Below are 27326 nucleotides of genomic sequence, written 5' to 3' on the forward strand. Positions count from 1 at the left end.
CAAAGATTGTATGCAATTATTGTAGGTTGTCTATAGCATGGATTCTGATATTGCTGATCCCCAGGCCAGCAAAAATTGATGCTTGCGCTGAAGGATGGTACACTTAAAGCTTCAGGAAGACTATGTTTTCCAGTGGTATTTAAGAATGTAGCTTCCAAGATTATCATCCCAAAAAATCAAATACAGTATTAAGTTATAAGAAAAATCTAAGTTAACGTAAATAGGACAAGACTAGGAGATGCTTGTTTCTGTATGAAAAGCAAAAGCTGGTAAAAATAAGACAAATATGAATTAAATTCTAAAAGTCAGACATATAATTTTACACTACTTTGTTTCATCTAAAATCACGAGAAGTGACTTAGCTTAAACATGGCTTTCTAAAAGAGAAATCCATCCTTGTACATTTATGTGAAATCTTATCTTCACAGTGCAGCAAGTATTCCCTCTCTAGTATTTAACAAAATCAAACCAAGGCCTAGAAAAGTTTAACTAATTCCTGTATCTCATGAATACCCTTCAATATCCTTGTACCCTCAGCCTGAAGGCTATCTTCACTGGATATTAAAGAAAAAACAGTAAGTATAGTATCATCACTTTCCTTTTCAGTACAGTAATTCTCTTTTCTTACAGCTAAGAAATTTGCTCACTTCATCACTCTATCACCTAGTAACTGTCAAGCTGCTTTAATGAACAAAGGCCATTAATGTAAGTGGCAAGTCTGTTCCTCATTCTCAGAGCTTCAGTGTGGGCACTAAATAAAGATACTACAATCACTCTCTTCATTACATTGCTTTAGAAACTTAGGTTCTATTTCTTTCCATAGTAACTTTCATTCAGTCATTCTGTCCCACATTAACCTCTATTAGGGAAAACCAAATCAAGCCAAGCTCTTCTTTTTCAACCACTTTGATAAGCTGTTTCTTATCCTTTAAAAACAGCCAACTTTTTTTCTGCAAAGCATCTCTCTTCGCAAGAATTGGTCCTGCAATACTTTTATTAAGTCAGTCATTTACACTAGCACTTTTTAAGTAACTGCCTGTTATTTAAAAAATGACAATGCATTTTGACAGCTACATACTAGAGGAATGAAATTAATAAAATGGCTGATGGAAAACAGATAACAAAGACCACCACAATAGACTTGTACTTTTCTTAAGAGATACTTGGCTTACCAAAAAAAAGTACCTGTATCTGGTACTAAATAGAAACAAGTTATACATATGGGCTCTGTTTTAAGAGCCCTCTAAAAGTCTCTGAAGCAATAGTCTCAGATGTTTGCAAAACAGAGCCACCAAAGTGTTTTTACAACTACACAGGAACACAAATATTAAGCTTGACTTATCCGATGTTTAAAAACAGTAAGCAGTATCATAAGCACTTCTGTCTCCCATACAATGCAGTCTTACCTTCTGTCTTCCCATTTTTCAGCATATGAACTAGCCCAGAGTTCTCCATTTCCACTATAGTTTTCATATGCTTGGAAATAAGCTCCCTCTCAACAACTTTCACAATTGGTTCTTCTGTTGATTTATCCAGACAATGCATCACCCGTTCTATTTCTTCATTAATTCTAGCTTCTACTTTCTTTATATATACAGAAGCACTGTTTTCAGCTAAAAATTTCTGACTTTCCATCTGTGATTAACACAAATTAATACTTTAGACTTTTTTTTAAAGGGGAAAAAGGAAACGTACTTGTTATTTCAGATCAGCATTTATACGCAAGTTCAAATCAAACGCAGCATATCCAACAAATGAGATCATTATACCCCCAAGACTGACTTACATGTTTAACACAAAATAAAGGTTTTATTACATTAATTGTGTTACATACGTAAGGGGGTACATGCAATATGAACATAGTATTTTTCATACTGAAACAACCTAAGCCAACCTAGTTTCCAGTAACCAACTACAGTTTTAGCCACAGGTCCAAAGAAACCAGAAGGATGAGAAGAGGCATAAATCCCTTGCGAATACCAGTTTATGGCATATTTGAGAGTTGTGAGAATCAACAGTTCTCATTATTCTCATTAGTGACAATGCTGAGGACATTACTTCATGTCAAACTGTTTTTACATAGTAGTCAGGATAGTCTTTTGGAGGAAAGATTTTTTTTGAGGCAGAGCTAAGAGATAAAACTTAAATGAAAGTAATTATTTTTCTTAATTTTATGTAGCAACAATGAAAAACAGAATGCAGTGACTTTTAAAAGGCTGTGCAACATAAGCTTCTGATTTTCAAAGAAGTTTGCAGATCAGAGGATATGACAGTCAATCCTGCGAAGAATTGGGAGACTAACAAATTATCTAGATATCTTTTAGCATACTTTTACAGTTTCCATCAATAGATGAGCATGATTGCACCCAGCAACCACTCAAGTGTTTTTTTTTTTTCCTGAAACTATCTCCCAAATAAACTCAGGAAATATTTAAAACATGTTATTCAGTGGTTGGTCAACAACTGGATAGCCAGTTGGATACAATTAATTCCTTGACTCTGTTCACTTCATTACAAAAATAACTCACAAATGTAGAAACCATGAAGGAAACAAAGCTTCCTCAAAGGCAGCTTGACAAGTAGTCTCCCCTCTCCAATCACAGCCTGAAACACTTTGAACCTCTCATGCTACGGGTATTTCAAAAAGACTGTGGCTGCAACGCAGGGATCCACTAAGTTTCATGAAATAGCCCAAAACAGGCACAAGATTAGCATGATCATTACTTTACAGGCTATTAGCCCCCATCTCTCAAAATTACATTCAAGTTATGGTAATTCTGTAAAACTTGTGTTACTTTTTCTGCAAAGTTAGTAAAATTTCATTTAATGGAGATGGACATATTCAAAGAAGTAGCAATTACTTAGAGTACCACCAATTCTCACAATTCCAAGCAGTTATAACAACATTCCAAATATGATTACAACATTGCTGTACCTGAAAAAATTCTGCAGACATCTCCAAAAACGGAGCCTCAAAGTCTTCTTCATAGACTGACCTTCCTTCAAGACCTAGAATCATTAACATCTGGCAAGCATTTCTTATTGCGCCTCTGCCAAAAAGTAAGTTAACAACTTGAGAAATCTACATGCTTGTAAGACAGAGTACATAGCAGAATAACAACTTAGAACACAGTATCAACTTAAATAAAATACAGTAAAAGTACCAAACAGATTTAGGATGGACTTACATGACAGGTTTTCAAGAAGATTACAAGAGCAAGATTGTTTGTTTCTGCTCTAAATTAAGGAGCTGACAATGTTTATTAACTGTTTTAAATACGGTGATAGGGAAGCAGTCTCAAGTTCTTCTAACTCGGAAAACTATAAAGACTGTATTTCAACATACAAGAACAAAAAATACTACTTCTAAGAAAAGTGAAAACTGCACATGTAGGTTGGAATTGAGCAATTTAAAATAACTGCACAGATGGAAGTTGCTGTACAAAGGTTAGGCTTTCTGATTGGTTGGGTTTTTTCCTTAAAAAACCCAAACAACAAAAAGAACCCCAAACCCAATGAAAACATATCAGCAAGTCAAGCATTTGGCTAGGCACAGAAACACATCAATAAAATGTGAAAACAAAAGAACCGCATCCAGGAAAAAATTCCACTTTCTGGCAGTAGGGGACAATATACAGCTGCTGCCAGGGAGTATTTTTCTCTTCATAAATTGTGTGTTGGACAATCTCAGTCACAGAACTGCAGCCAAAGTAGCATGGAGTTTACATATCTCCACACCCAACAGCTGCTCTGAAACTGGAGAAACACAAGAAAGCTTTTGAATTTGAAGTTACTTCAGTTGCAGTATCTGCAGTGTACCCAGGTACAAGAAAATTAAACAACCTCTCAGTACAGAGGAAATACAGGGTAGCAAGAGGCAGAGAATTGTCAAAACTCCACTTTATAACCAAATGCTCTGGCACAAGGCAGTAATAGAGATTTAACAAAAAATTTAATAAAAAACACAAGATAAACATTAAAAAAATATATTAATCAGCTTCCTCATTTGCCATTATGCTAAACCTTAATGAAAAAAGAAATATGTTATTCTGGATTATGGAAAAGTTTTACTTGTGATCAGAAATGCGGCCTTAAGAAATGATGTATTTGTGCGTGTTCTTGAGTCACTCAAAAATTGACAGGTATTATTTACAACAAGGCAGTCACAAACATCTTACCTGTCTACAACTTCTCCTTTCCTTTCTCTTGCAATCATATCCAGCAGAGTTTGCCGCAGGTGATCCCTAATACAACCATAGCGTACAACTTGATCTCGAAAAATAATCAAGCCCAAATTGTAGACATTCTCCACATTATTTTGTTGCACATACACACGGTCCTACAATGAAGGCATACACAGCAAGATGATTTTAAATTCAGTATACCCATGCTATTCAAAATTGCAAGAAAGTGGTCATATTTGCACTGTACAGAAACAATCAAATAAATCTTCTCTACTTTCTTCACAGATTATGAATACCCTCAAAATTCAAAACCAGTCCCATTTTCCAAAACTTCATTTACATAGTTGTGCTTAAGAGTGTAAGCACAGCATTTAAGACTAAAGCATGCTAGAACAAATGTACAGCCTTGCCACTTTTTAGTTTGGGAGTAGGGGAATCTCCAAACACTGACAAAATTAATGGTACAATCTGAAAGAGATTTTACTTATCTACTCAAACCCACTCCATCCACCCCTTCTCATTCTTTAAGAAAAATTAATTCATTTTTCCCCATCTCCCAGATACTCTCCTACTCCTCCTTCTAGGCAGTTTCCCCTTAATATTGACAGAAATTTCTTGAAATAGCATCATTATGTGAACAGAAGAAAAAGTAAAGTCAAAATGAGAATAGTTACGATCAAAACATTTACGGATTGCTACTGCAAAATTGTATGTAAGGACTTCTGTGGAATCCCTTCCCCCCAAAAAATTCACTTTCATTTGACTTGAGCAAATACCTTGAAACCTTTTTATGTTTCATTAAAATTGCACATACGCATACACGCCCAAAAGAAAAAGAGGAAGAGAAGAAAGAATAATTTTTATGCTTCAATATAGGTTTAAGTTCTATCTCCCTACATAATCTCAGTCTATAGGAAGGATCAAGCTCCCCAACTATCCACTAGCCCTATACTACCTATATTTACAAATCAAGGCTGATCCTCCCAACAGTATTCCAAGTCCATATAGCCAAACACCATCATACAGATTTGACTGAGACACTGCTCAGCAGGCACCCGGAGGTTCTTACTGCTAACCACAGAAATGCTCAAAAAATTTGTCTCCCTTTTTCTATTCCCCTCTCCCAACTTATCAACTCTCTAGAAAAGGAAGTCTATTAATAAAAGTTACTAGCAGACAGAAAATGAGTGTATTCACTTCATATGCAGTACTGCTGTACCAGGTAAGGCCATTTAAAAAAACAATAAAGAATAGAAAAATTGTCAGTTTTTACAAATTATTTCTGAGATAAGCAATGATTATTTTTTAAATTTCTGTCAGGACATAATCCATTCCTCTAATGTTATAGTTTGGGTAATTACTAAAAATACTGCTTTACTACCATTTAAGCCTCAGGATGATGATAGTAGAAAAAGTTAAGTTTTGCACCCACTCACAAATCTGATTGTGATAAGGTTTTCTGAGAATTTACATAGCTATAACAAAACAAAAAAATAATCAAATTCTATAAAGGATGAAGGTCAGTGTTTGAGTATAAAGATTAGCTTCTCCACTGGTTTAATCAGTTATCTTAAGTGCTTTGCCACACTCAGAATTGAAATGTAAAGTTACTCAAACACCTAGAAAACTAAACTATAAAAAACCCCCATGCTTCAGACTATAGGAAAAAAGACTACAAAATTATAAGTTTATATAAAATCCGCAATTAGAAAGAATCAGTAGGCACAGACACCTTTAGTATTTTAGCAACTGAATTTACATGGCAAAATTTTTCATATACTAATTATATGCAAAATTGCCACCAGGTGACCAGAGGAAACCAAAACACTGGGGTCCATGACTCATGAATGATTTCCCACTTACTCCCTTCAGACACGCAGCACTTAATTTAAATGAAAAACCAAGATGGGAACAGGTCAGATATGCCTACTCTGTGGCTCATGAAGCAAGCTCAGTTCTGCCTCAAACCAAAAGTTTACTAATTGGTCTCATGAAGTCTGTTTAGCAACACATGGTGGTCTAGATCTTTGGACTGTATCACTTTTTTTTTCTGTTACGTAGGAACAGGCTTCTTTATTTCACTCCCTAATTTACACACTTGCATGAAGAATAGAAGTAAATGTGATACTAAAGTAAGACAAGCCTAAAATACATTTTCAAAGATATGAAAGATAAAATTAAAAAGTAGTGTCTAATATACTATATAACTGGAGGGGAAGAGAATACATATAATTATTTCAAAAAAATATTTAGGCCTCTGAAGCACAGGCAGCAGGGTATCAAAATGGATTAAAGCCATGGTCATGACTCATCTGCATGGCTTCTGTTGGGGCAATGCTGAACACTGCCATTAGGAAATGAAATAATAACTGCACTAGAAACCCTTCTCAATGGAACAGCAATGCCTCTTTAGTAAGCCAGACCACTCTAAAATACCCAAATTACAGTAGCAGCATTAATGTTTCTGATACTGCTGATTTGCTTACCCTTGGTACCCGATTCCTTTCACTGTTTACTGGAAGCTCTCCCAACTTAAAAGAAAATAATGTTGGAGAGAGGAAGCCCCGTTTGGGAACAGGTTTGACTGACAAGGCTACATGCTACTGAACAGCAATCACTTCCCACGGGGAGAAGCAGCAGGTGCTTGAAAAGTAAGAGCAACTCTCAGGAGACAAAGGTGGAGTTTCAGACAGCAATTATCCATCAACTACAATGCTGCTTAAACTGCAGAATAATTCTGATCTCAACTAAAGCAAGTTACCTACTATAAAATATCACCAGCCACATTTTGCCCATCTCCACATGGATGCACTACCTGGATGATGTAGCCTTCAGACACCGTTGTGTGTATATATATAGCAAGTGTCTTGGATCCTAGTTCTGAAAATAAAAACAACATTTCTCCCTACTACCTCGTGTGTAAGCCATGAACAATGACAGTCATATGCCCCGAGGCCAAAGCTCACACTGCTGATCTGTCAGTGCTGACCTAAATCAAGACACCAGCTTCGTGCACCACACAGATGAGAAGGGAATGCTCTGCCCTCTGCAAGATACACAGCAGCATTTGCAAAAGTAATTGTTCACTTCTGACAGTGTTTAACTGGCACTACCATATACCTATAATGCAGCCAGGGGTGTGACTGCTGCGCTTGCATACCTGAAATGGCTTTAAATTTAGCAAGTACAAGTAGTGAAGAAGCGACACCACAGAATGCAGCTTAGCCCAGTTTCCGTAAGACGTTCCAAGAATGCTCACACTTACATAACTTGAAGAGAAGGCCCAACCACTGCACCTCCACTGCTACGGTTACATACAGTAGCTAAATAAAAACTATTGTAGGGAAGCTTATCTACACTGCAGGCATAAGAGACTGAATTTCAGATATGACCAAATGCATTATATCACTACTTGAACATGACTTGACTTAGTGAAGATGCTACTTAGGACATGACTTCACTGCTTCAGTGCCTCACTGCTTGTTGCAGACAGCACCATGAATTTACGGAGTATCGCATCTATTCTGGCACTGATTACTGTAGCCTGAACATGTAAAATAAAAGGAGGAGAGCTAGTGCACATATAGTACAAAATACAGTGGAACTACGTAAACTTGAAATTCAATTGTGGAAATTGGAGTTCTTAAGAAGTTACATTTGCCTTTCTTGTGCAATTCCAGGTTGCAAAACCTCACACCAGAACTACATTATACAACAGACATGAAACCAAGCAGACTTTTACCAGACAGCACCACGACACAAGAGACAAGATAATGCACTTTTTAAAAATGCAACTATAAGGCAAGCTTTACAGAGTGTCTTGTGGAAGAGGTTCTGCACATAAAATGAAATCCTGCCATAAACCTCAAACGGCAAGTATCCTAGTGACTAAGTATCATAACAGTGTGCAAACCCCATTGCACAAAATATATACCTTTATTAAAAAAAAAAACCCTATTTTATTTTTTATTTTAGAAGTGGCAAAATTAAACAGAGGAAAGAGATTAAGGTAGGTTGGAGACGTGGTGGTTTTTGCTTAGATTATATGGGAGCCAAAGGGTGAAAATAAGCTGGAAAACAAACATGGCATTAAAACATACATAGTTCAGTTTAAGATGTACAATCATTTTGATGAAGCAAGAATTCAAGAGGATGTTAAATGTTTTACTTTCACTGACATCAGACTGTGGCTCGTTGGGTACCAATACGTACATTTCCTGAAACTGATGGGTAAGTAATTGGGATGGCCTACAAAATAAGGAGGAGGAGAACTGAGTTATCCTTTATTTATAAACAAATTATAATTGTATATACTTCTCCTGGTGGAACACAAGCATATCAATTAACAATGCCTGGTGACCGAATTTATACAGTGTTTAGTTTTTTAAAGAAAAATATTTTTATGTAAGTTATATTAGCTATGCTTGAATAAAAAGGTAAAAACAACTTCTAAATAAGCATATTATCATAAAACTACATTTCATTCAGACTCAACATCGTAAAAGAACACATCAATCCTTATTTTATAAAAAACAGATTAGAGATTCCAGGATTTCCTGTAGGGAAGATAGTACATCTTCAAAATAATCTCTCAATCTTCCTCTTGGCAAGGTAAGATACATAGATCACCAAGTGTCACTGAAGGCTTTTTCTCCAGTCCTCTATCTTTAGCTATGTGGTCTTCTCCCAACAAAACCCAAAAAACCTCACAACACAAAAGCCAGTAAATCCATTTTAAAAAATAATAAAAAATTAAGCTAGCTATGTGACTACAGTAACTAGTACAAATTCTTTAACTTTTAATAGCTTAGTAACCAAGTAGGATTTCTTCACAGCTAATACAAACAGGCTCAATTTAATTGCATGATATCTTTAACAGCTACAAGATATTAACTCCAGTTGTTCAGCAGATAGAGTACAATCTCAGTTAATCGTCTTTTTTGACACACACCCCCCTGCCCCCAGCAACCAAAGCCCAAGAGCTACCATTATCTATCCTTCACTGTCTAATACTGCATAAAGTACTATCTTCATTACGGTATTTTGGAAAAAAAACCCCACACAAAAAACACAGTCTCTCAACACATACTACTTTTCCTTCTCAAGTTAAACATATACCAACTACCTAAAGCATAACACAATCCAGACACAAAAATGTAAGGCTTCTTCAAAAAAGACTTTTTCCGTTAGCTATCAGCTAAGGAATGCTCTTCTTTCTTTTAAAATTACAACCATGCAACCAAAGATCATATTGTCATTTATGTCCACTGCTTAATCTTGTTCCCGAGCTCTGTGTGAGCAGCAAAAGATTCAAACTGAATTTAACATTCAAGGACAGAGACTAAGCAAAGTTATCCTCTTAAGTTTAAAAAGCAGCAGCCACACTGGAGGTTTGAGGATCCTTTACACCATCATGCTTTCCACAGTAAGAAACCACCACTATGTGAACTAAAACATACAAGCAACATCTATAACCTGCCAGTATGGGTCTGACTCGCTTATATTTTAAGAATTGCAAAATTCAACCATTTTTTCAGACACATTTTTCAAGTGATAGAGAGAACCTGAAAGAAGAATCCAATTATAATTTGCCACACACCTGTAATATTGGTCTTGTATGCACGTAGGGAGTTCAAACAAGTAACAGTCATCTTGGGAAGACGACTGGTAAGCACGCCTTATTCAGACCCCCTCCAGCTCATTTGTTTACATTTGTCAAAAGACAACTTACTGCATGAAGTTAAGTGTGTGAAAAAGCAGAATACCCACCATATACATCAGAATGTCTCTAATCATCACCATCGCCGTTTGATGATCATTCCATGCTTGGTTTAATGTTTGTAGAAAGTTGTTATTCAAGGAGTTTAACACATCTTCTCGCACCTGAAGCAAAAAAAAAACCTGTTGTCATAAATGCAAGTCAGTTTGTCCTGCATCATTTAAATCTTATCAAGCTTTGCTTAAAAAAAATTCTTGCTCCTCTGTGAACTTGAACATTACAAACTAGTTCTTGCTTTTCCTGGGTGCTGACCATCCTTACCTTGTATTTCACTTCTGTGGAAAAATTACTTCCCACAAGTAAGAAAAATCAGGTTAAAAACAAGCACAAAAAACATCAAACATGGACATTACATTTCAAAGGAATACCTGAAATCTCAAATGTTAAATTTTTTTTTTTTTTTACAACTCTCTCCTCAAAGGTTTACACTCCTATGCTATAGTGTTTCAACTAATGCTAACTTTACTATTCACAAGTAATTTCAGAATATTGGGTAGTACCGGTAAATATTACAAATGGGAACAAATACAGGTGGAAAATTTGCCATGATGACATTTAGAAAGACATGCCGAGATAAAAGTTACAACAAACAACAGTTCTGAAAGGAAACAATCACTTGGTAAAGACCAAACTCTTATACTAATAGTCCGTAATCGCCAACAATTCTCTGGAGAACAAAAGAAAGTCATCATTATTACGAATGTATTTGCTAGTTGATTCATTTGCCCCATCAATGTCAGGCTTTATTTCTTTTTGACACTACTACTCCTTAACAACAAAAAAGAACATCCAGTTTCATATTTTGATTTTCATGCAGTAGGCATGTACTACAGTGCTAAAGCTTTGAACTCATGTAAAAGAAACCTGAAGAAATGTAAAAAAACTTTTCCAGAGTTAACGTGTGAATTGACTTTTGACATAACATGCAGAATACATTTTGCCCTCTGTTGTAACTGAACAGAATGTATTTTTACATTTATAGTTTTGCATTTATACTTGTGTGATAGTATAAATTTGAGAATTTCAGTATTGAGAATTCAAACAGGAAAACAAACCACATATGACAACCAGCCACAAGCAGCTCCACGATCGGATGCAACCACCTGACAGACTTTATTCTGTCATTGAAGTTTTATGAAGTTATTAGGCAAAACCAGCAAAACAAAACATTGTCTGCCACACTACTATATATACTCCATAAACTTAGATAAGCAAACCAGAAACATAGCATGGCATATCATATGAACACAATGGTCTCTTCTCGAGAAGATGTGGAAAATTATCCCCATAATATTCACCTTATTATTGAATCTAGGTAATGTAGGTATGCTTGCAGGTTGTTCAAAGCTTTATAAGATCTTCAAACACCTACTCCCCACATCTTAGCAAGGCTTCCTCTCCTTGCTTTTGGAAAACATGATACGCAGTTATGAAAGTCACAACCAGCACTACTTAGCTGCCTTATTCTTTCTGATATTGATTTACCCTTTAGTCTCCCAGTGCATGCCCTGTTGTCATCCAATCTATGTAGCTTTTAGCTAAAATGTAAAGATGCATTAAAAACTTCACCAGCCATACTTACAAGAGTATGCAGAATCTCCCAGAACAAGAGAAAGAAACATGACATGGTTGCTTTCCTTTCACTTCTTTAGTCAATATGGAAAACATCGGAAAATGTTGATCACCGATACTAGTAAAATTTACCAAAGCAAAACTAAAAGCATGATTAGTTTACAAGCACAGATAACCAGGGTAGGGACTGATCCGTTTTACCCAAGTGTAAGAGGCCATCACAGAACTCTTCAAGGATCAAAGTTTTTTTTATTTTCATTTTTTTAAAAAACACAGTGGCAGCGTGCCTTTATAATTACACACATCCATCACAATAACCCTACTAGGCCAGCCAGAGCCAAATCACCTCCAACTGGTAGCAAAAGGGGGTGCTTGCCCCCAGGTAGCAATGACAATTTGCTTCCAAGCAGACATGGGAACACTCAGATCTGTGGCACCTCTGCCTCATACAGTATGCCATGTGCCTTTCTGGAAAGGTGTTTTACATCCAGGAATGGATGCTGTACAACAAAACTACTCGAAGAGCCTCCCTGTGAATCTTCTCTATGACCTTCTCCTAGCTTTATTTTAAGCTGCAGACAGGTATGGGGAGTTCTTTTAGTTGCTACAAAACCCAACCAAATTATTGCTTACAACAGCTGCCTAGTTAATAAGCATTGAACACATTCCTTGTATGGGCCATGAATACAGTGATATTACAGGAAAACTACTATAATGCTGCTGTGGTTTAACCCAGCAGCTAGTTTGGGTCAGCTGTCCTGGCTGAGTCCTCTCCCAGCTCCCCGTGCACCCCCCACCTTCTCACTGGCAGGCCAAAGCACAGGAAGCTGAAAAGTCCTTGACTGCTTAGCAACAACTAAAAACATCAGTGTGTTATCAACATTTTTTTCATCCTAAGTCCAAAACACAGCACTGTATCAGCTATCAGGAAGAAAATTAACTCTATCCCAGTGGAAACCAGGACAAATGCATAAAACATCTTAGCCATGCAAAGGTAGCAGAATCAAACCACTTTGGTAGAATAAACGACTTGTACTGAAAAAACCTGGATATCCACACTCTTCTATAGAGATGGCAGGCCTTCAGAGAAAAAGCTGCTACTCTTCTAAAGCCTTAAGAAGATTTCAATTCCAAAGGTAGACTGTTACTTTCAATGACCTGAGTTTGTAGTGATTTCTACACCAATCTTTGCAGTTAGTTAGCTGGCATATCCATCTTAAATAGGACTGTCCATATACAGTCTCAAAAATAAATTAGCAGCTTCATAATCTACGTAAGGTCTTCTCCTATTTGCAAGGATGCAATCTTGTATAAAATTTCAGGCTCACTTGTATCTTATACTGGATATAGCTCTTAAGGAAATAGAGCAGCCTCCCCTGTCAATCTCTTAAGAATAGTTTGTTGGCATAAACTTTCAACACCTTTAAGTAACTCTCTATCAAGTGTACACAAAGTAGACTTATGGCCTAGTATTTTCTCTCTTGCAGTGCCTGGCCTGACACAGCAGCACTAATAGATCAATTATGTAATTTCCACTACTCTAAGGACAGCCAGAACCTTATGCGGGGAACAGCAGTATAAAACAGCACTTTCTGAACTGAGGCCTCAAGGTCTCAGAACTCCTATTACAGAGTTTCCTCATCTTCTACAAAAGTCCAAGTAGTCCAAAAGACAGTATTCTAAAATCTTATGAGTTCCAACTAAGTTAACAGATTAACTATGACTTTAACAGAAGTGTCTGTTCACCCCTGCAGCTGCTATCCTTTTGCTGAAAGAAAAAACACACTGAAGAATATTGATGATTTTGCATTGCAATTACCTTTCAGCAATTCCGTCAGATCCTTTTGCCACTCTGTATAATTGCAGACTTGCACAAGATCATCTTAAAACATCACTAAGGAAAGGTAAAGGCAGGTAACACTTCATCCATTGTCAGTCAGACTTGCAGTACACCCTGATACTCACAAATCAATTTGTCTCCTACACAACTCATGTCATTCCTCCCTATTTCAGAGATGTTATGGAAATAATATCAAACTCCCTATAGGAGATTCCTACCTTCCCTCTGTGACACCACAACAGCAAATTTTAGAGCTTGCCAAGGATCCTAGACATACCTTTATATGCCCCAGAGTAGACACGCTTCCTTCACCCCAAACCTTCTGCACCAGCACTCCATACAATTCCTTCTGCACTTAACAACACTGCCAGTGACTGGCCCTGTGCCCCCCTTACTGAAAGCTTTCTTGCATGTCAGCTTTTATTATTATTCTGAAATAGCATGCACCATTGCTACCGAACTCCACCAGCTGTATCAGCACAGACCACTATGTTGTAAGTCATTCTTGCATGCCAGTGACAGAGAGCAACAGAAATGTTTGGTAAAAATGAAGAAATCTTATAGGACATGAGAATACCCCAAGCATCTCTTCTTTTTCAGCAATGCTCTAGTATCTCCCCAAACGAGCACATTTCAGCCCATTTAAGTTTAGGACAGTCCTTTACATCTCAATCTCTGACATACATTACACAGAAAAACCAACAAAACTGTATTGCGCTTGGCCAACAAATCAATCAATTCCTTTGTCACACACACACAATTTACAGAATTTATATGATACATTGACATGTCATGGGTTTAGATTTCACTACACTATGAAGTGTTCATAAAAGTGAAGGGAACTTTAAAAATATTATCCTGAAAACTTTTTAACTTACAGGGTTTTTTTATTCTAACACAAATAATGTTGCTTATCAGCAAATGGTTTAGAGAGCTGTAAACTAAGATTTGAGTGTTTGTTTTTTAAAAACACTTCTACAACATTTGTGTGAAGAAGTAACAGACTAGGATCAAGAAGTGCGAAGGAAGAGCATCCACTTCAAGCTAAAAGGTTGCTGAAGGACAAGAAAAGGAGAAATCAATGAAGAACCAGATGCACGAGAATGAAATACATGAATTAAGATGAAAGCTTTCAGTACTTTTTAGTCAAGGGTATTTTTAATTTTAATTATACATGTGCTATACTTTAATAATGATGTCAATACACAAAGACAAGTTTTAGCATGTCCTTACCCTGTAGTAAAAACAAGGTAGTTCAAGACAGCTGACTCCTGTCAACGATGTAGAGTAAGCTACCTGGCTTACTATTGGTTTCATCAAGCAGCCAGAACCTGGTGACTGGAACTACAAGCCATTAAGGTCTGCAAGTTCAAAACCAAGCATACTTTATAGTAACTTGCTTACATGCTTGTATCTTGTATTGATTGTGTCTGTACCTATCATTTTATGTGTAATTAAGCAGGCTGTAAAGACAACACTTTTTTTGTTGAGAAGTTAAATAATTTTCTTCTCTAACATGTTTGGCTTCTAATAAAAATGCTGAGAAAGCACAACTTCAATCTAGCAATTAACTAAGCCTAAAGCATAAATATATCTCTTAACTGTGCCACACCAAAAAAACACCCCAACTTTCACTTACCAAACTCGAAAACTATTTGTAAAAACATCTGAACAAATACATTGCCTCTACCTCGTCTCTTCATGTATTTTTAATTAACCAGCATGACTGGAATACTACAGGAATGTAACTGTTTTTTGTAGAAAGACAAACAGCAGATGTGGGAAGCAAATGGCAATTCTGTTTCAAGGATTCTAGAAATTGAGAATTTGGTTTTGGCTCTTCAGAAGAGTCGGGTGTAGTCCTTTACTAAATTAATTTCATTTTGATAAAAGTTAACAGATTTCATGAACAACATTTCAATGGGCAAAATCCCCCTCTTTAAATACTAGCATCCACCATTTATACCCTGAATAGAAGTTGACGAATACTTGTGACAAAAGCATTTATGTTAATTAGCTACTTAACAGTTTAACAGAGAACTGCTCTTGGAAAGACACTGAAAACACAAGATTCCCCTAAAATTTCTGTTACATAAAGTGTGAGGTCTAACAAAACCTTCTTTTACCTATCTTACAAGTACTAATGGCACCATCATGAGATGCTGTTATAGAACTCATCCTATTCTTAATAAACAATGCATTATTTTTTTCCAGACTTCCATCTATAACTGCCTCAACATAACATGCTTAAGCAAACCACCAGAAAGGACAAGGAATAGATTTGAGCCCACAGAAGTTTTCTTTATTGTGCAGAACTTTTTTTTTTTTTACTGGGATTATTTAGTGTTTAGGAGGGCATCATCAGACATTTGAATAAATTAGCCTTTAACTTTACAGCATTTAACTACTAAAACTCAGTAGTTAGCCTTTTGGTTTAAAAAAATCCAGCACTTTTGGTCATTTCTATGTTACCCATACACATAGATACAACTTGATTAATCATGTTAAAGATCACAATACTAGATCATTGGAGAATTTTTTTTTAAGCATCAGATACAATAGCACTAAGTATCAGAAAGGTGTTTCTCTACACTGGTATCTGTGCAACCTTCTCAGCCAGTGCAGGGTCAGTACAAACTCACAGGATATTCTGCTCTTTCATCAGTTTGCCACCATCAGTACTTCAGAAAAATTAATTTTGCATATAGATAATTTTTAATATGCAGAAAAGCTGGGAACAAAGATAAGAAGCTTTCCTCAAATTAAACCAGGATAAACTCAAGCCTAGAAAGAATAAAAGTTTAGTGTCATGATTATTATTAAGTATGGACTGTAAACATAGGCATGTACAAGCATAAGGCACAAAAAGCCTCAAGCCATTTGCCACATTTTATATGAATAGTACAGATTATAAGTGCACAGATTATGAAAACAGAAGTGTTTGAGAGTCACAGATGTGCTACAATTATAGAATAGAACCATAAATTATTTAGCCATTTCATATGGTATGTTTCCTCTTGTGCAAACACTAAAAAAGATCCAGAAAGCAGTCCCACGCCCAAATACAGGCTGAGCAGCAAATGGATTGAGAGCAGCCCTGAGAAGAAGGACATTGGGGTGCTGGTTGAAGAGAAGCTCAACATGACCTGGCAATGTGCACTTGCAGCCCAGAAAGACAACCATATCCTGGGCTGCATCAAAAGAAGCATGACCAGCAGGTCAAGGGTAGTGATTGTCCTGCTCTCTGCTCTTGTGAGACCCCACCTGGAGTACTGCGTTCAGCTCTGGGGCCCGCAACGTAAGGAGGACATGGACCTGTTGGAGCAAGTCCAGAGGAGTGCCACGAAGATGACTGGAGGGCTGGAGCACCACTCCTATGAAGACAGGCTGAGAGAGTTTATTGCAGCCTTCCAGTAACCAAAGGAGGCCTACAAGAAAGCTGCAGAGGGCCTTTTTACAAGGGGTAATGGCTTTAAACTCAAGGAGGGTAAATTTACATTAGATATAAGAAAGAAATTCTTTGCTATGAGGATGGTGAGGCACTGGAACAGGTTGCCCAGAGAAGTTGTGGATGCCCCATCCCTGGAAGTGTTCAAGGCCAGGCTGGATGGGACTCTGAGCATCCTGGTCTAATAGAAGGTGTCCCTGCCCATGCCAGGGGCGTTGGAACTAGATGATCTTTAAGGTCCCTTCCAACCTAAAGCATTCTATGATAGTCAAAGCAGTTTTAAACTATACTTGTCTGGATCACACCTTTGAAAACTCAAGATTTTAAAAAGAAATAACACACTTCTCTGACACAACAGTAACATCAGTTAGAACACGCAAAAAGCTCCCCAAGTGTTATGCATTATTTAGACATAAACCTCCCATCCCCTCTCATAATTCAGCCAGAAGTAATCATCCAAGACACATGATGGTGTATGACCTTCCTTTTCAAATGTTGTAGTAACAGGACAAAAATCTGATACTCCACCTCGGACCCACAGCCAGTACATGGGATCAAAGTGGATGTGCATTTCTTTTCAAAGATAGGCAACTATGGATGTTAGCGCAAGGAGTAAGGCATCTTCGCTAGACTTAGGATCCTATTACCACTAAATATTATCTGGACTAATAAAAAAAATGAGTTTTAACTTTTTCTCCAATGACATACTTATTAATCAACCCTAAAGCTTCCTCGCAAAGACTGACGAGGTGGTTCCATGGTTTAACACAAGATGTGAAGAGCCCTTTCCTCAGACGATATATCTTCACAAACAAGAAGTTTCTGCATGTCATTTTGACCGAATTACATGGTTTTAAAAAGGCTGAAATGACAGAATGCAGACTACTCAGGACTTTTGTTGTTGCTGAGCTGATGTTTTTGCACATTGCCTACCGCCTCTTTAAATAGCATAATCCTAGCAAAACTCTCTCATTAACTCGTGAATTAGTTCATTAGCCCATAACAAACAGGTTCTTACACTGGCATTTATTTTGTTCCACAGATAAAAAAATGACTGGAAAATAAACCAAAATTTGTTCTGAGAAAGTCACAAAATGCCACCAAAAGGCCACAAACCTTCTTTAAAAATTCCCAGCTCTCAACAGTTGTGCTTCAGCTAAAGTTGTTTCCTGTTACACACTTGCAAATACTTCCTATGGTTCACCCTCCATCAGTAACTTAGAACAAACAGTATCTGGAATATGAAGTCATTTAAGCTGGATATTAGCTCTACACTACCATTTTTGTGGTTAGCAATACAATTTTACCACAAGGCAACATAATAACATAATAAAGTTAGTTTTTTATCATTTAAATAACTATTCAGATTTCTTTCACATAAGACGCTTCAATCTTAATTCATAAAATGACATACCTTATTTATTAGATGCTCAGTGACAACTTCTCTTAGTCCAGTGTAGAGTTTTTCGCCATGTTTATGCAACACCATTGTATACGCATTCCTATACAGCTCCTCGAAACTGAGACCACTATTGTTCTTACGCTGGATCTCTTGGATTGCATTTTTTAGGAGATCCCAAATGCTGTTCACGTATTTCTCATCCATAGTCATCTGCAAAAATAAAACAATAATGTAAGATCATTACATAAAGTTATCTTTAGAAGTTGTAACTCCAGTAGCAGTAACTGCTTCCGCCACATTTTGTTGATTCCATTATCACAAGGTTTCTCAAACTTTATCAAAACAGTATTTATGAAACTAGTAAGGAATTCAAGAAATAGTTATGAAAATTATAATTTGTACAAGTTTAATGCTTTCCTCCTTCAGAGCTGCAAATCCAGAGAACCCAACTCCAGAGCCTCTGCAGGTGGAAAGGCAGGTAATCGTCGACATGAATCTCTTCCCTACTCTTCCTCGACAGTGCTAACAATGATTATCAGTCAGCTTTCCTCCCATACTAACATGCTAATTGACACCTCATAAATCATACTGCAACACTGATCTGCTTAACCAGAGCCCAAATCAACTTCTACAATAAAAGATAATAACGTCTAACAGAGTTAGCAAACTTAGTTCGACATCTGCTTGAGCTAAGTATTCTTTATTTACAGCAATGTACTAATGGCCAAAGCATTACATGCCTACAATATTATGCCTACAATTTAAATACTTACAGATATTGTTGAAAAACCCTACAAGTGTCCAAAATTATCATCTGTATTGAACATATTTTCATTGCACAAATATGGTTAAGTAACTTGCTACAGGATATGCATCAAGCACAAAGCAGAATATGCATCCGCTTGATCTGTCATCCAGACACAACATACTTCAGTAAATACACCAAATAACTACAGCAATAAAGAAAAATTCCGAGAAAGAGAGAAACTCCTGTAAGAAATAGTCTCAACAGAACAGTAAACCAACTTTCTTCCTCTACTATCTAGAGCTTAGTGTGAATCAGTTTATAATTGTGCTTTACCAATGCAAAGGTGCTTCAAAATGTGATGCTTTATAAATAAAGCAGTATCTGGGATGGGAAGTAAGTGTAGCAACAAAGTATCAGATGTCAGTGTTGCTTAAAGTTTGTGATGTAGCCAAGTTTCATGACCCAAGTGAAAAAAAAATTTAATTGAACCAAGTTTAAAATGCAATGTTTAAGGTTAAGTTCGGTTTAGTTCATTAAAAAAATGGAACTGATCTAAGCATTTTACATCCAAAGAAAAAGGCTGAAGGGGAAAAAGCCACCATTCCCAGAATTACTGTCGTGAAAGAAAATATCCCTGAGTCTACCAATACTGTCAAAGCAGCTTTGAAAATAAGAGCTGAAAGTAATAAAACAGTAAAGAATAATGGTATGAGATTATAGAGGAAAATACGACCAGCCCTGGTCTACCTCTCCTCTCTCTCTCCCTCCACCCAAAAAACCGTAAGCGAACAGAGTAAAGGTATGGAAGGCTAGATTTGCCTGCATTTGTGATCAAACATAATGATTAGCATAATTTTTTTCATTAAAAGTACATTTTTACACCAAATTTCAAAATATCAAGTTTTCTAGGCATTATAAGTAAAAGTACAGCTCATAACACGGATAAACCATTTGCTGCCTTGGGAGGGTATGGGCTGCTGAACAAAATCAAAAGATGACACATCCTCTTCCATCCTCCTCATCTTTTGGAGTTTTGGTTAAATAAAAATATTTTTGTGACAAAAATAATCCTATCACTATTTTTTCCACTCTCCTGATACCTGATCCACTAGCCTTCTAATCTATATGTACCCAAAACTTAAGAGATATGTCATTGTATATCTAAACGCAAAAAAATCACAAACATACTCAAAAATTCTTAGCTCCCTATCTCCCAAAACCTCAAAGTAACACAGAAATGGTGGAATGATGTCCTGCCATGATCTTGCTTATTCTGCTATGTATAATATTGAAAGGTCAGTTATTTTCTTTTTAATTTGCATTTGCTACATTGGTGCCTCTTCAGGGGAATTATTTTCTGAAGCCTTCCTGAACAAGCAATTTTACAAGTACTGATAATGAAGGCAACCATTTAGAATTGCAGACAGCAATCCAAGTAAAAGCTTTTCAGTTTTCCTTTAAAAAAAAAAAAAAAGAGCTTTTGTTTTCAAACAAAGCATAGACTCAAACCAACACTTCCCAATGCCATTTTCTCTCCTTGCTAATCAAAAATCTCCCACCCAACATGACAATCTTTATCTCGACTGCAATCTAATTGCTCATTTTATTTTAAAAAAGGGTATGATCTGTACAAAACAGGCAAATCACCAGCCACTAGTCTGAAGAGGTATGACTACTGCTGTTTCTGGGTTGGTCAGCTAAGATAAGCAGTACATCTAATAATTCGGATCTGTTCAAGAAAAAACTAAAACGGAACTGTTTAATTCTTCTACTTTTAATCCAAATGCTACAAAAAACTCGAAGGAATGATTATAACATTATTTGCTCCAAACTCACTGAATACAAACATGAACACAGAGCTTTCGGCCACTTAACAACTGACACACCACGAACGGCTCTGGAAGCACAAGAAAGATCCATAAAAGGTAGTTTTAAGGACTACACATCTCCATGGGATAAATATACGGAAATACATTAAATAGTATTATAAACTTCTCTTACTATCTTTTAAGATCAAGTATGAAGGACTCTGCTTCTCAGTGCAGCCTCCTACCCTGCTACTGACTTTACATTAGTATCTATGAGGTTTTGTGGGAACAGGTTTGCTGAAGTTCTAGGATATCAAGTTAGAAGAACGCTGTCTTCCAAAAAAGATCTAGCATAGCTAGCTTGTTTGCAGCAGTTTTCTAACAAAGCAAAGACTCCTCATACTTTAAATAACTCCACTCTATTGGACAATAAGTCACCGCAGTAAAGCTTTAGCAAAAATTTATTATTTCCTCTCCACAGCTGAAAAGTTGTTTAGGTTTTGAACAGAAGAGGCCTTCCTCCATCATTATCCTCAAAGCTATGTAAGAATTGCAATGACTAACGCTACCCTTGGGTTATTTAACTCACAGGTTCATCTCTTTTCATCGCCCTTCCTTAACTCAGGTTTGTTTGCCGATTTAAAAAAGAAAACAAAACAACTAAGCAGTAAGTTTGTGATGCTACTAGGACATTTTTGCACCTTTCAGAATTTTGTACTAAAGCATCTTTGAAAAGACTATTAGAGAACTGTGATCCTAATCCCCCAGTCTGACCCAGCAGTGCAGATTTATGCAACTCTCTAGATCCCTATCAACAACAAAGCCTGTAAGTGATCCACTTCCACAAATACGAATACAGCATCAGAGCTGTAAAAATGTTTTCCCATGCTCATTCCCAGATTTCTTCTAATGGTTATATTGTAAAAGTGAACTCCACAGTTATAATACAGTTGCCTTGCTTGTGCCTTTTATTCTTGAAGATTTAAGGGGAAACTAGATTACTGCTGCTGCAGGGAAAAAAAAAAAAAAACCACACACAAAAAACCCCCAACAAAAACGAGGTTCAGAAAAGCTTTCAGAAGCAAAATCCCAGTAATTTCAGTAGTCTTTACACCCAGATTCACCAAGATAATAAGAAGCCAATGTCCAACGAGAGGAAATGTGTTAATGCACTCCAGTTTATCTGAACATTACCTTTCTTGGGGAATGGGAGAAAGATCAAGTCTGTTATTGGCAGGAGAGATAGCTGTTTATAAGCAGCCGCCAGTTGGAAAACTTCCACAAACCACTGCCCAAATGCTAATGATTCAAAGATGCAATTTGAACACAAACATCTGAACTCAAAAGTGCAGCAGAAGTACATCTTGAGGAAATTAGACTAAAATAGCGTACATGAAAGTGCAATCATTTCACCAAAAAAAAGTCTGCCAAGGACTCAAAAGGTCCTTTATTCCACAGTATTGCCACAGTGCAGGATCAGATACATGCAAGCCCTTTAACAATGTTTGTCTGTCCTATTAAAAACTCCAAGCCCTAATAAACAATCACTGTCAGCAATCTATTGCCATTATCACCTGAAGAACATGACACCAGCAGGTAAAGCTAGTAACAGTCCTGAATATACTCTTCAGTGTCTCCCTCCCAGGAGCTAACACTACAGACACCACTTCTTTTGAATAACTTTATCAGCATTCCTTCAATCAAAAGGGACAAACAGCTGAACTCCAGTAATTTTGCTATTAACATAACTTCATACTAAATACTATCATCTCCCTTCTAGTCATATAGTTCAAAGGGAAGTGCAACATCCTGTCCCTGGGGAGGAACAACTCCACTCATTAACACATGCTGGGATCAACTGGCTGGAAAGCAGCTTGGCAGAAAAGAGCCTGGGGTTCTTGGTGGACATCAGGTTGACAATAGGCCAATGGGCCCTTGAGGCAGAGAAGGTTAATGGTATCCTGGGCTGCATTTGAAGGAGTGTTGCCAGCAGGTAGAGGGCTCTACTCAGCACTGGTGAGACACGTCGTGTACTGTGTCCAGCTCTGGGCACCCCAGTACAAGAGTGACATGGACATACTGGAGAGAGTCCACTGAAGGGCCACTAAGATGGAGTACCGGAGTACCTCTTATGAGGAAAGGCTGAGAGTCAGGTCTATTTAGCTTAGAGAAGCCTCAGGGGGATCAAATATGTGTCTATGAATACCTAAAGGGAGTGTGTACAGAAGACGGAGCCAAGCTCTTTTTCAGTGGTGCCCAGTGACAGGACCAGTGGTAATAGGCACAAACTGAAACACAGGAGACTCCCTCTGAACATCAGGAAAGCTTTGTTTACTGTGAGGGTGACTAAGCACTAGCATAGGTTGCCCAGAGAGGTTGTGGAGTCTCCATGCTCGGGGATACTCGAAAGCCATCTGGCTACAGTCCTGAGCAACCAGTTCTCAGGTGATCCTGCTTGAGCAAGGGGTTTGAACAAGATGACCTCCAGAGGTGCTTTCCAACCTCAACCATTCTGTGATTTGGTGATACACATTACAACTGTACACAGACGAAGCCAGAAAACCAGGGCTTCTTGAGTAAGTATGACCTGTTAAAACAACCAGTACCAGTCTTCCAACTGAAATGCATTGCAGGGTAACAAAGGTGAGCAACAAAATGCTTGTGGTCACCAATGGAACCAGGCATTTGTTCCCTAGCTCATACAAACTACAGTCAAAGAACAACACCAAAACTCCCAAATCTATGCAGAACAAACAGATCTACTGCTTGACATCCAGATTATTTTGTGAAGAAATAAATGCTTCAACGTGTAATTTCCATTCTACACAACTGAGCTTTTACAACACGATTTCCTTTGAACACAACTTCATTTCATGTTCTTATCAGTTGGTCATTTTGCCCGTAACACTATAGAACTTGCTCCTCTTACTTACATAACCACGCTTGACGTGTTGCGAATTGTAAGGAAAGGCAGTTACAGGAGTAAACTGTTAAGAACCTGCTGAATTCTTGACGGTTTACACCAACTTACTCTTACTGGAAGTAGCTACTCAGTCTTCTTAAACAAGAGGTGGTTAAGAAATAAGTGAGGAAGAGGTAATAGATGTCATACAGAACCTTGGCAGGAGTATCCACAGAGGTTTACCAACCAGCAGAAACAAGAGGTACATGAACTAGTAGCACTAACAAGACTAGTGACTAGACACAGCTTCTCATCCTTCTTGCAGAAGAAGTTTCTAGACAAGTTCTATGAAGCTCTCACAAAGGTGTCAGACCCAATAGGCCATTTTAATTCTCAGAAATTTTAACAGACTGTAAACACACTTGCAGGACATTATTGTTTTTAAAAAGTTGCAAACATTACTACTCAATTTTTCCAGAGACATCTGCAGAGTGTTTATCATGATTCTACACACTACCAGGTGAAACAGATCAATCTGGAAACAGCAGAGCAGTATCTCTCAAAATTTTCAAAACACACAACCATCACCTGCTTCATTCCCTTCCGTGACATCCTTTAGTCTAATACCGCAGGGCCCTGGAGTGAGAACCAACTGAAATTACAGAATGCAAGTGTTTACACTCTCTAACTTGAAGGAAGTGAGTGGATACTGACAATTAAAGTTAGTTAGCAGCTCTGGGAGTAAACATTTGCACCTAGTAATTGTAGCCTGTTCTGACTCCCCCATTTCCTATCCCTCAGCAGACAAAATGAGCAGGGCCTGACTTCTGCCATCTAAAACTGCCACTACAGGGGTCCTCACCCACAGTCCAAGAGGCAAGGGAAGCTGTCAAAACTACAGTCTTCACTTCCATTTCAAGACAGGGCACTCAAGACAGTATTAAATAATCTGTTACACAGTAACTCAGCATCCTTAGCCTGGATCCTTCATTCTGGATGAAGCTTGGCTGAGGTTTTCCAGAAAAGGGCAAGAGTAGCGCATTTCCTGCCTCAGAACCTAGTCACTACTTGAATTTTTATAAACCCTTCTAATATTGTTAATTTAAAAGACAAGAATTTACAATGACAGAGATGTATTGTACAGTGTTTGCTCCAAGAATATCCCTGGAAAATGTCCTATTAAGATATGGAACTACATATTCTTCAACTACAGAGCAGATAAAATGTAATCCTATTAATGACAAATGGAGAGCTCAATATTCACACTTCTCTGAATTTTGAGGGTTTCATCTCATTGCATTGTGTAGCAATGAACACAGCTGGAAGAGGATACATTGGCTACACCTCATCGCCTAAGAAACATCAGTATGTCAAGAAGCAAACAACTCCACACCACACACTCACAAATTAAAACAACTAATCTCTGAACAACCAAAAACACCAGGCACAAAATTCCTCAATAGTGTTATCTGACTAGGTTGGCTGTTATACACCAAAAACACAGGACTGGACGCTAAGAGAAGGAGCGTGAAGAAAGTAAGGGGCACCCTGACCTACTGCTGTTCTCCTGCATCTGGGCTACCACTCCACTTTGGACATCTGCTGAAAGAGTCACAGGGAAGTCATAGCAATGTGCTACCAAAACTGGTCCTAATAATTAGGCTTTTGCTCCTAGGTGACCTATAACAACAACTGGAGATGATGATCCAGTATTATCCACATCTCCCAGGAGCGTCAGGAAATGCCTACTACACTATTATACTCCCTCAGAGGGTGTGTGTGGTGGTGGGGAAGCTATACCTATAGTTTGCTTATGGTATCTGCCAGTTATCATTTACAACATTAAATATTGACACAATTTTTAATATCCATGTTTTGTTCTTCACTTATCCCTTGACATTCAAAAGCCTTACCCTTATTTGGGTGGGAAATCTCTACATTAAACTTCTCCAGATTCCTCCTGCAAGGAATATTCATCGTCTGCACCATGCTCCACTCCAGGTTCAGACGATGAGCTGAGTAACCAGTGCTGAGAGTAATCCCATAAAGGCCAAGAGAAAAATCAGCTCTTGTCTGACCCCAAAAAAGGCTCAAGCCTCTGTAGAATAGGCAAGGCTCCATGACAATATTCAGTAGTGGAAATGCAGGAATCGCAATATCCACCTCTCCTTCCCAGCTCTGCCAGGCTTTACTCAGGCAAGCGAAATACGTGATTAAGTCAAAAAAGGGAATCCTCTTTGTCAACTGAAACACCCAAGTGCTGCAGGATTTTAGGCAAAACCCTTTCCTTCTCCACTTTGCTTAAATGGGTTCTGTAGCAATGAAAAGCTGTTCTGCCAGCATGAAGTGGAAGAGGTAAGTAAATTAAAAAGTGATTGTTCCTTAAAAGATGGGATCATACCTCCTGTGTAGTGACTGACTGATTTGGTCTACCTCCAAGGCATTGTCTCAGAGCACTGCTGATCCCATCACAAAGTGCTGCTTTGGGGTGGGGGCTTGAAGAGGAAGGGGTTTGGTTGGATGGTTTTGATAAGCTTTACAGCAAACTAACATCCTCCAAGAACTTCCTTTTCTAGTAAACCTAAAGCCCAGGAAAAAAGATTCACTCGAGGTAACATTTGTCTGCCATTATAGGTAGACCTGACAGGAGCTTCAACACACAATGGCAATTTAACACTCTATACGAAAAGTTTAAAACAAGTCTTTAATAGAAAATGTCATACTGTAGCAACAGTTTTGACATGTTTAGGAGACTGAACAAATTTAAAGAAAGAAAGATCAGACTCCTTTCTCTTTCATATTTTAGGAATCAATTCAGAAGAATGAGACTAATCCTGAACTGCCAACATACCTCAGTTATTCTAGATTTCAATTTTTATTTTATACATTTTCTTCATTTTTCCCAAATGCCCCTCCTCAACTTCAGTCTTGCAAATCTGTGGAACATAACATCCTGGAAAAAAGGGTAAAAAAATGAGGAAAAAACCTCCTCCCAAACACCTGTTTCATCTGAATTGTGACTGTGAACTATATAAATTTGAGCAGCCGTCAGTTACTGAATAAACACAAGGCAAGAGATCATGTAAAACGTTTTGTTTCATTTCTTTCAAAAATGCAGAAACAATCTGGAGAGGCAGACAACTAAATATAAACTGAAACACAAAATTAGAGAGTGCTGGCTCTGCGAACAGACACATCTTTCCACTGAAGACCTTCGCACACTTTCCTAACACTAACTCATACTAAGTGTTTTTAACTACTAATGACCAACTACAATTTTTCTATTAGAGATGCAGACTCTTGTTTAAGTCCATGGACAAGACTTACCCATCTTTTTCCTCTCCTCCAGGTCTGCTAAGGGCAGTCCACAAACTATGTTATACTGTAAAAATCAACTTATGGGTTCAATTTGCAATTTATGATGCTCAACTTACAAAATGCATCATTAAAAAGCAGAATATTACTTGCCTGAGGGAGTCAATCAAAAATGAATGATAGTTCACAAGCCTCATTTTTCATTCACTTATTGGTATATATGGATTCACACAGACCAGTCTTTAAGGTCCTGTATAAAAACTATGTCAGTAAGTTAAGTAACAACATAGGATAATCAAAGTCAGTAAATACTGTATCTAAGATCACT

The 27326-nt window shown here is 37.5% G+C and overlaps 1 protein-coding gene across 2 annotated transcripts in view; it reads right to left on the reverse strand.

Annotated features, from left to right (window-relative positions):
• Positions 1-27326, reverse strand: part of CUL3 (cullin 3) — a gene marked incomplete at its 5' end in the record, with an annotated part of 56899 nt that overhangs the window by 19337 nt on the left and 10236 nt on the right. The window contains 5 exons of one of the 2 annotated variants that reach the window (XM_082003705.1): positions 1407-1635; positions 2936-3050; positions 4179-4339; positions 9954-10067; positions 18238-18435. In XM_082003705.1, coding sequence (XP_081859831.1) covers positions 1407-1635; positions 2936-3050; positions 4179-4339; positions 9954-10067; positions 18238-18435 — 817 coding nt within the window. The remainder of the gene's footprint in view (positions 1-1406; positions 1636-2935; positions 3051-4178; positions 4340-9953; positions 10068-18237; positions 18436-27326) is intronic. The other variant, XM_082003706.1, reaches the window with a different exon arrangement.

This window comes from Phaethon aethereus (genome assembly GCF_964289735.1).
Source record: "Phaethon aethereus genome assembly, chromosome: 9".
Taxonomy (NCBI): Eukaryota; Metazoa; Chordata; class Aves; order Phaethontiformes; family Phaethontidae; genus Phaethon; species Phaethon aethereus.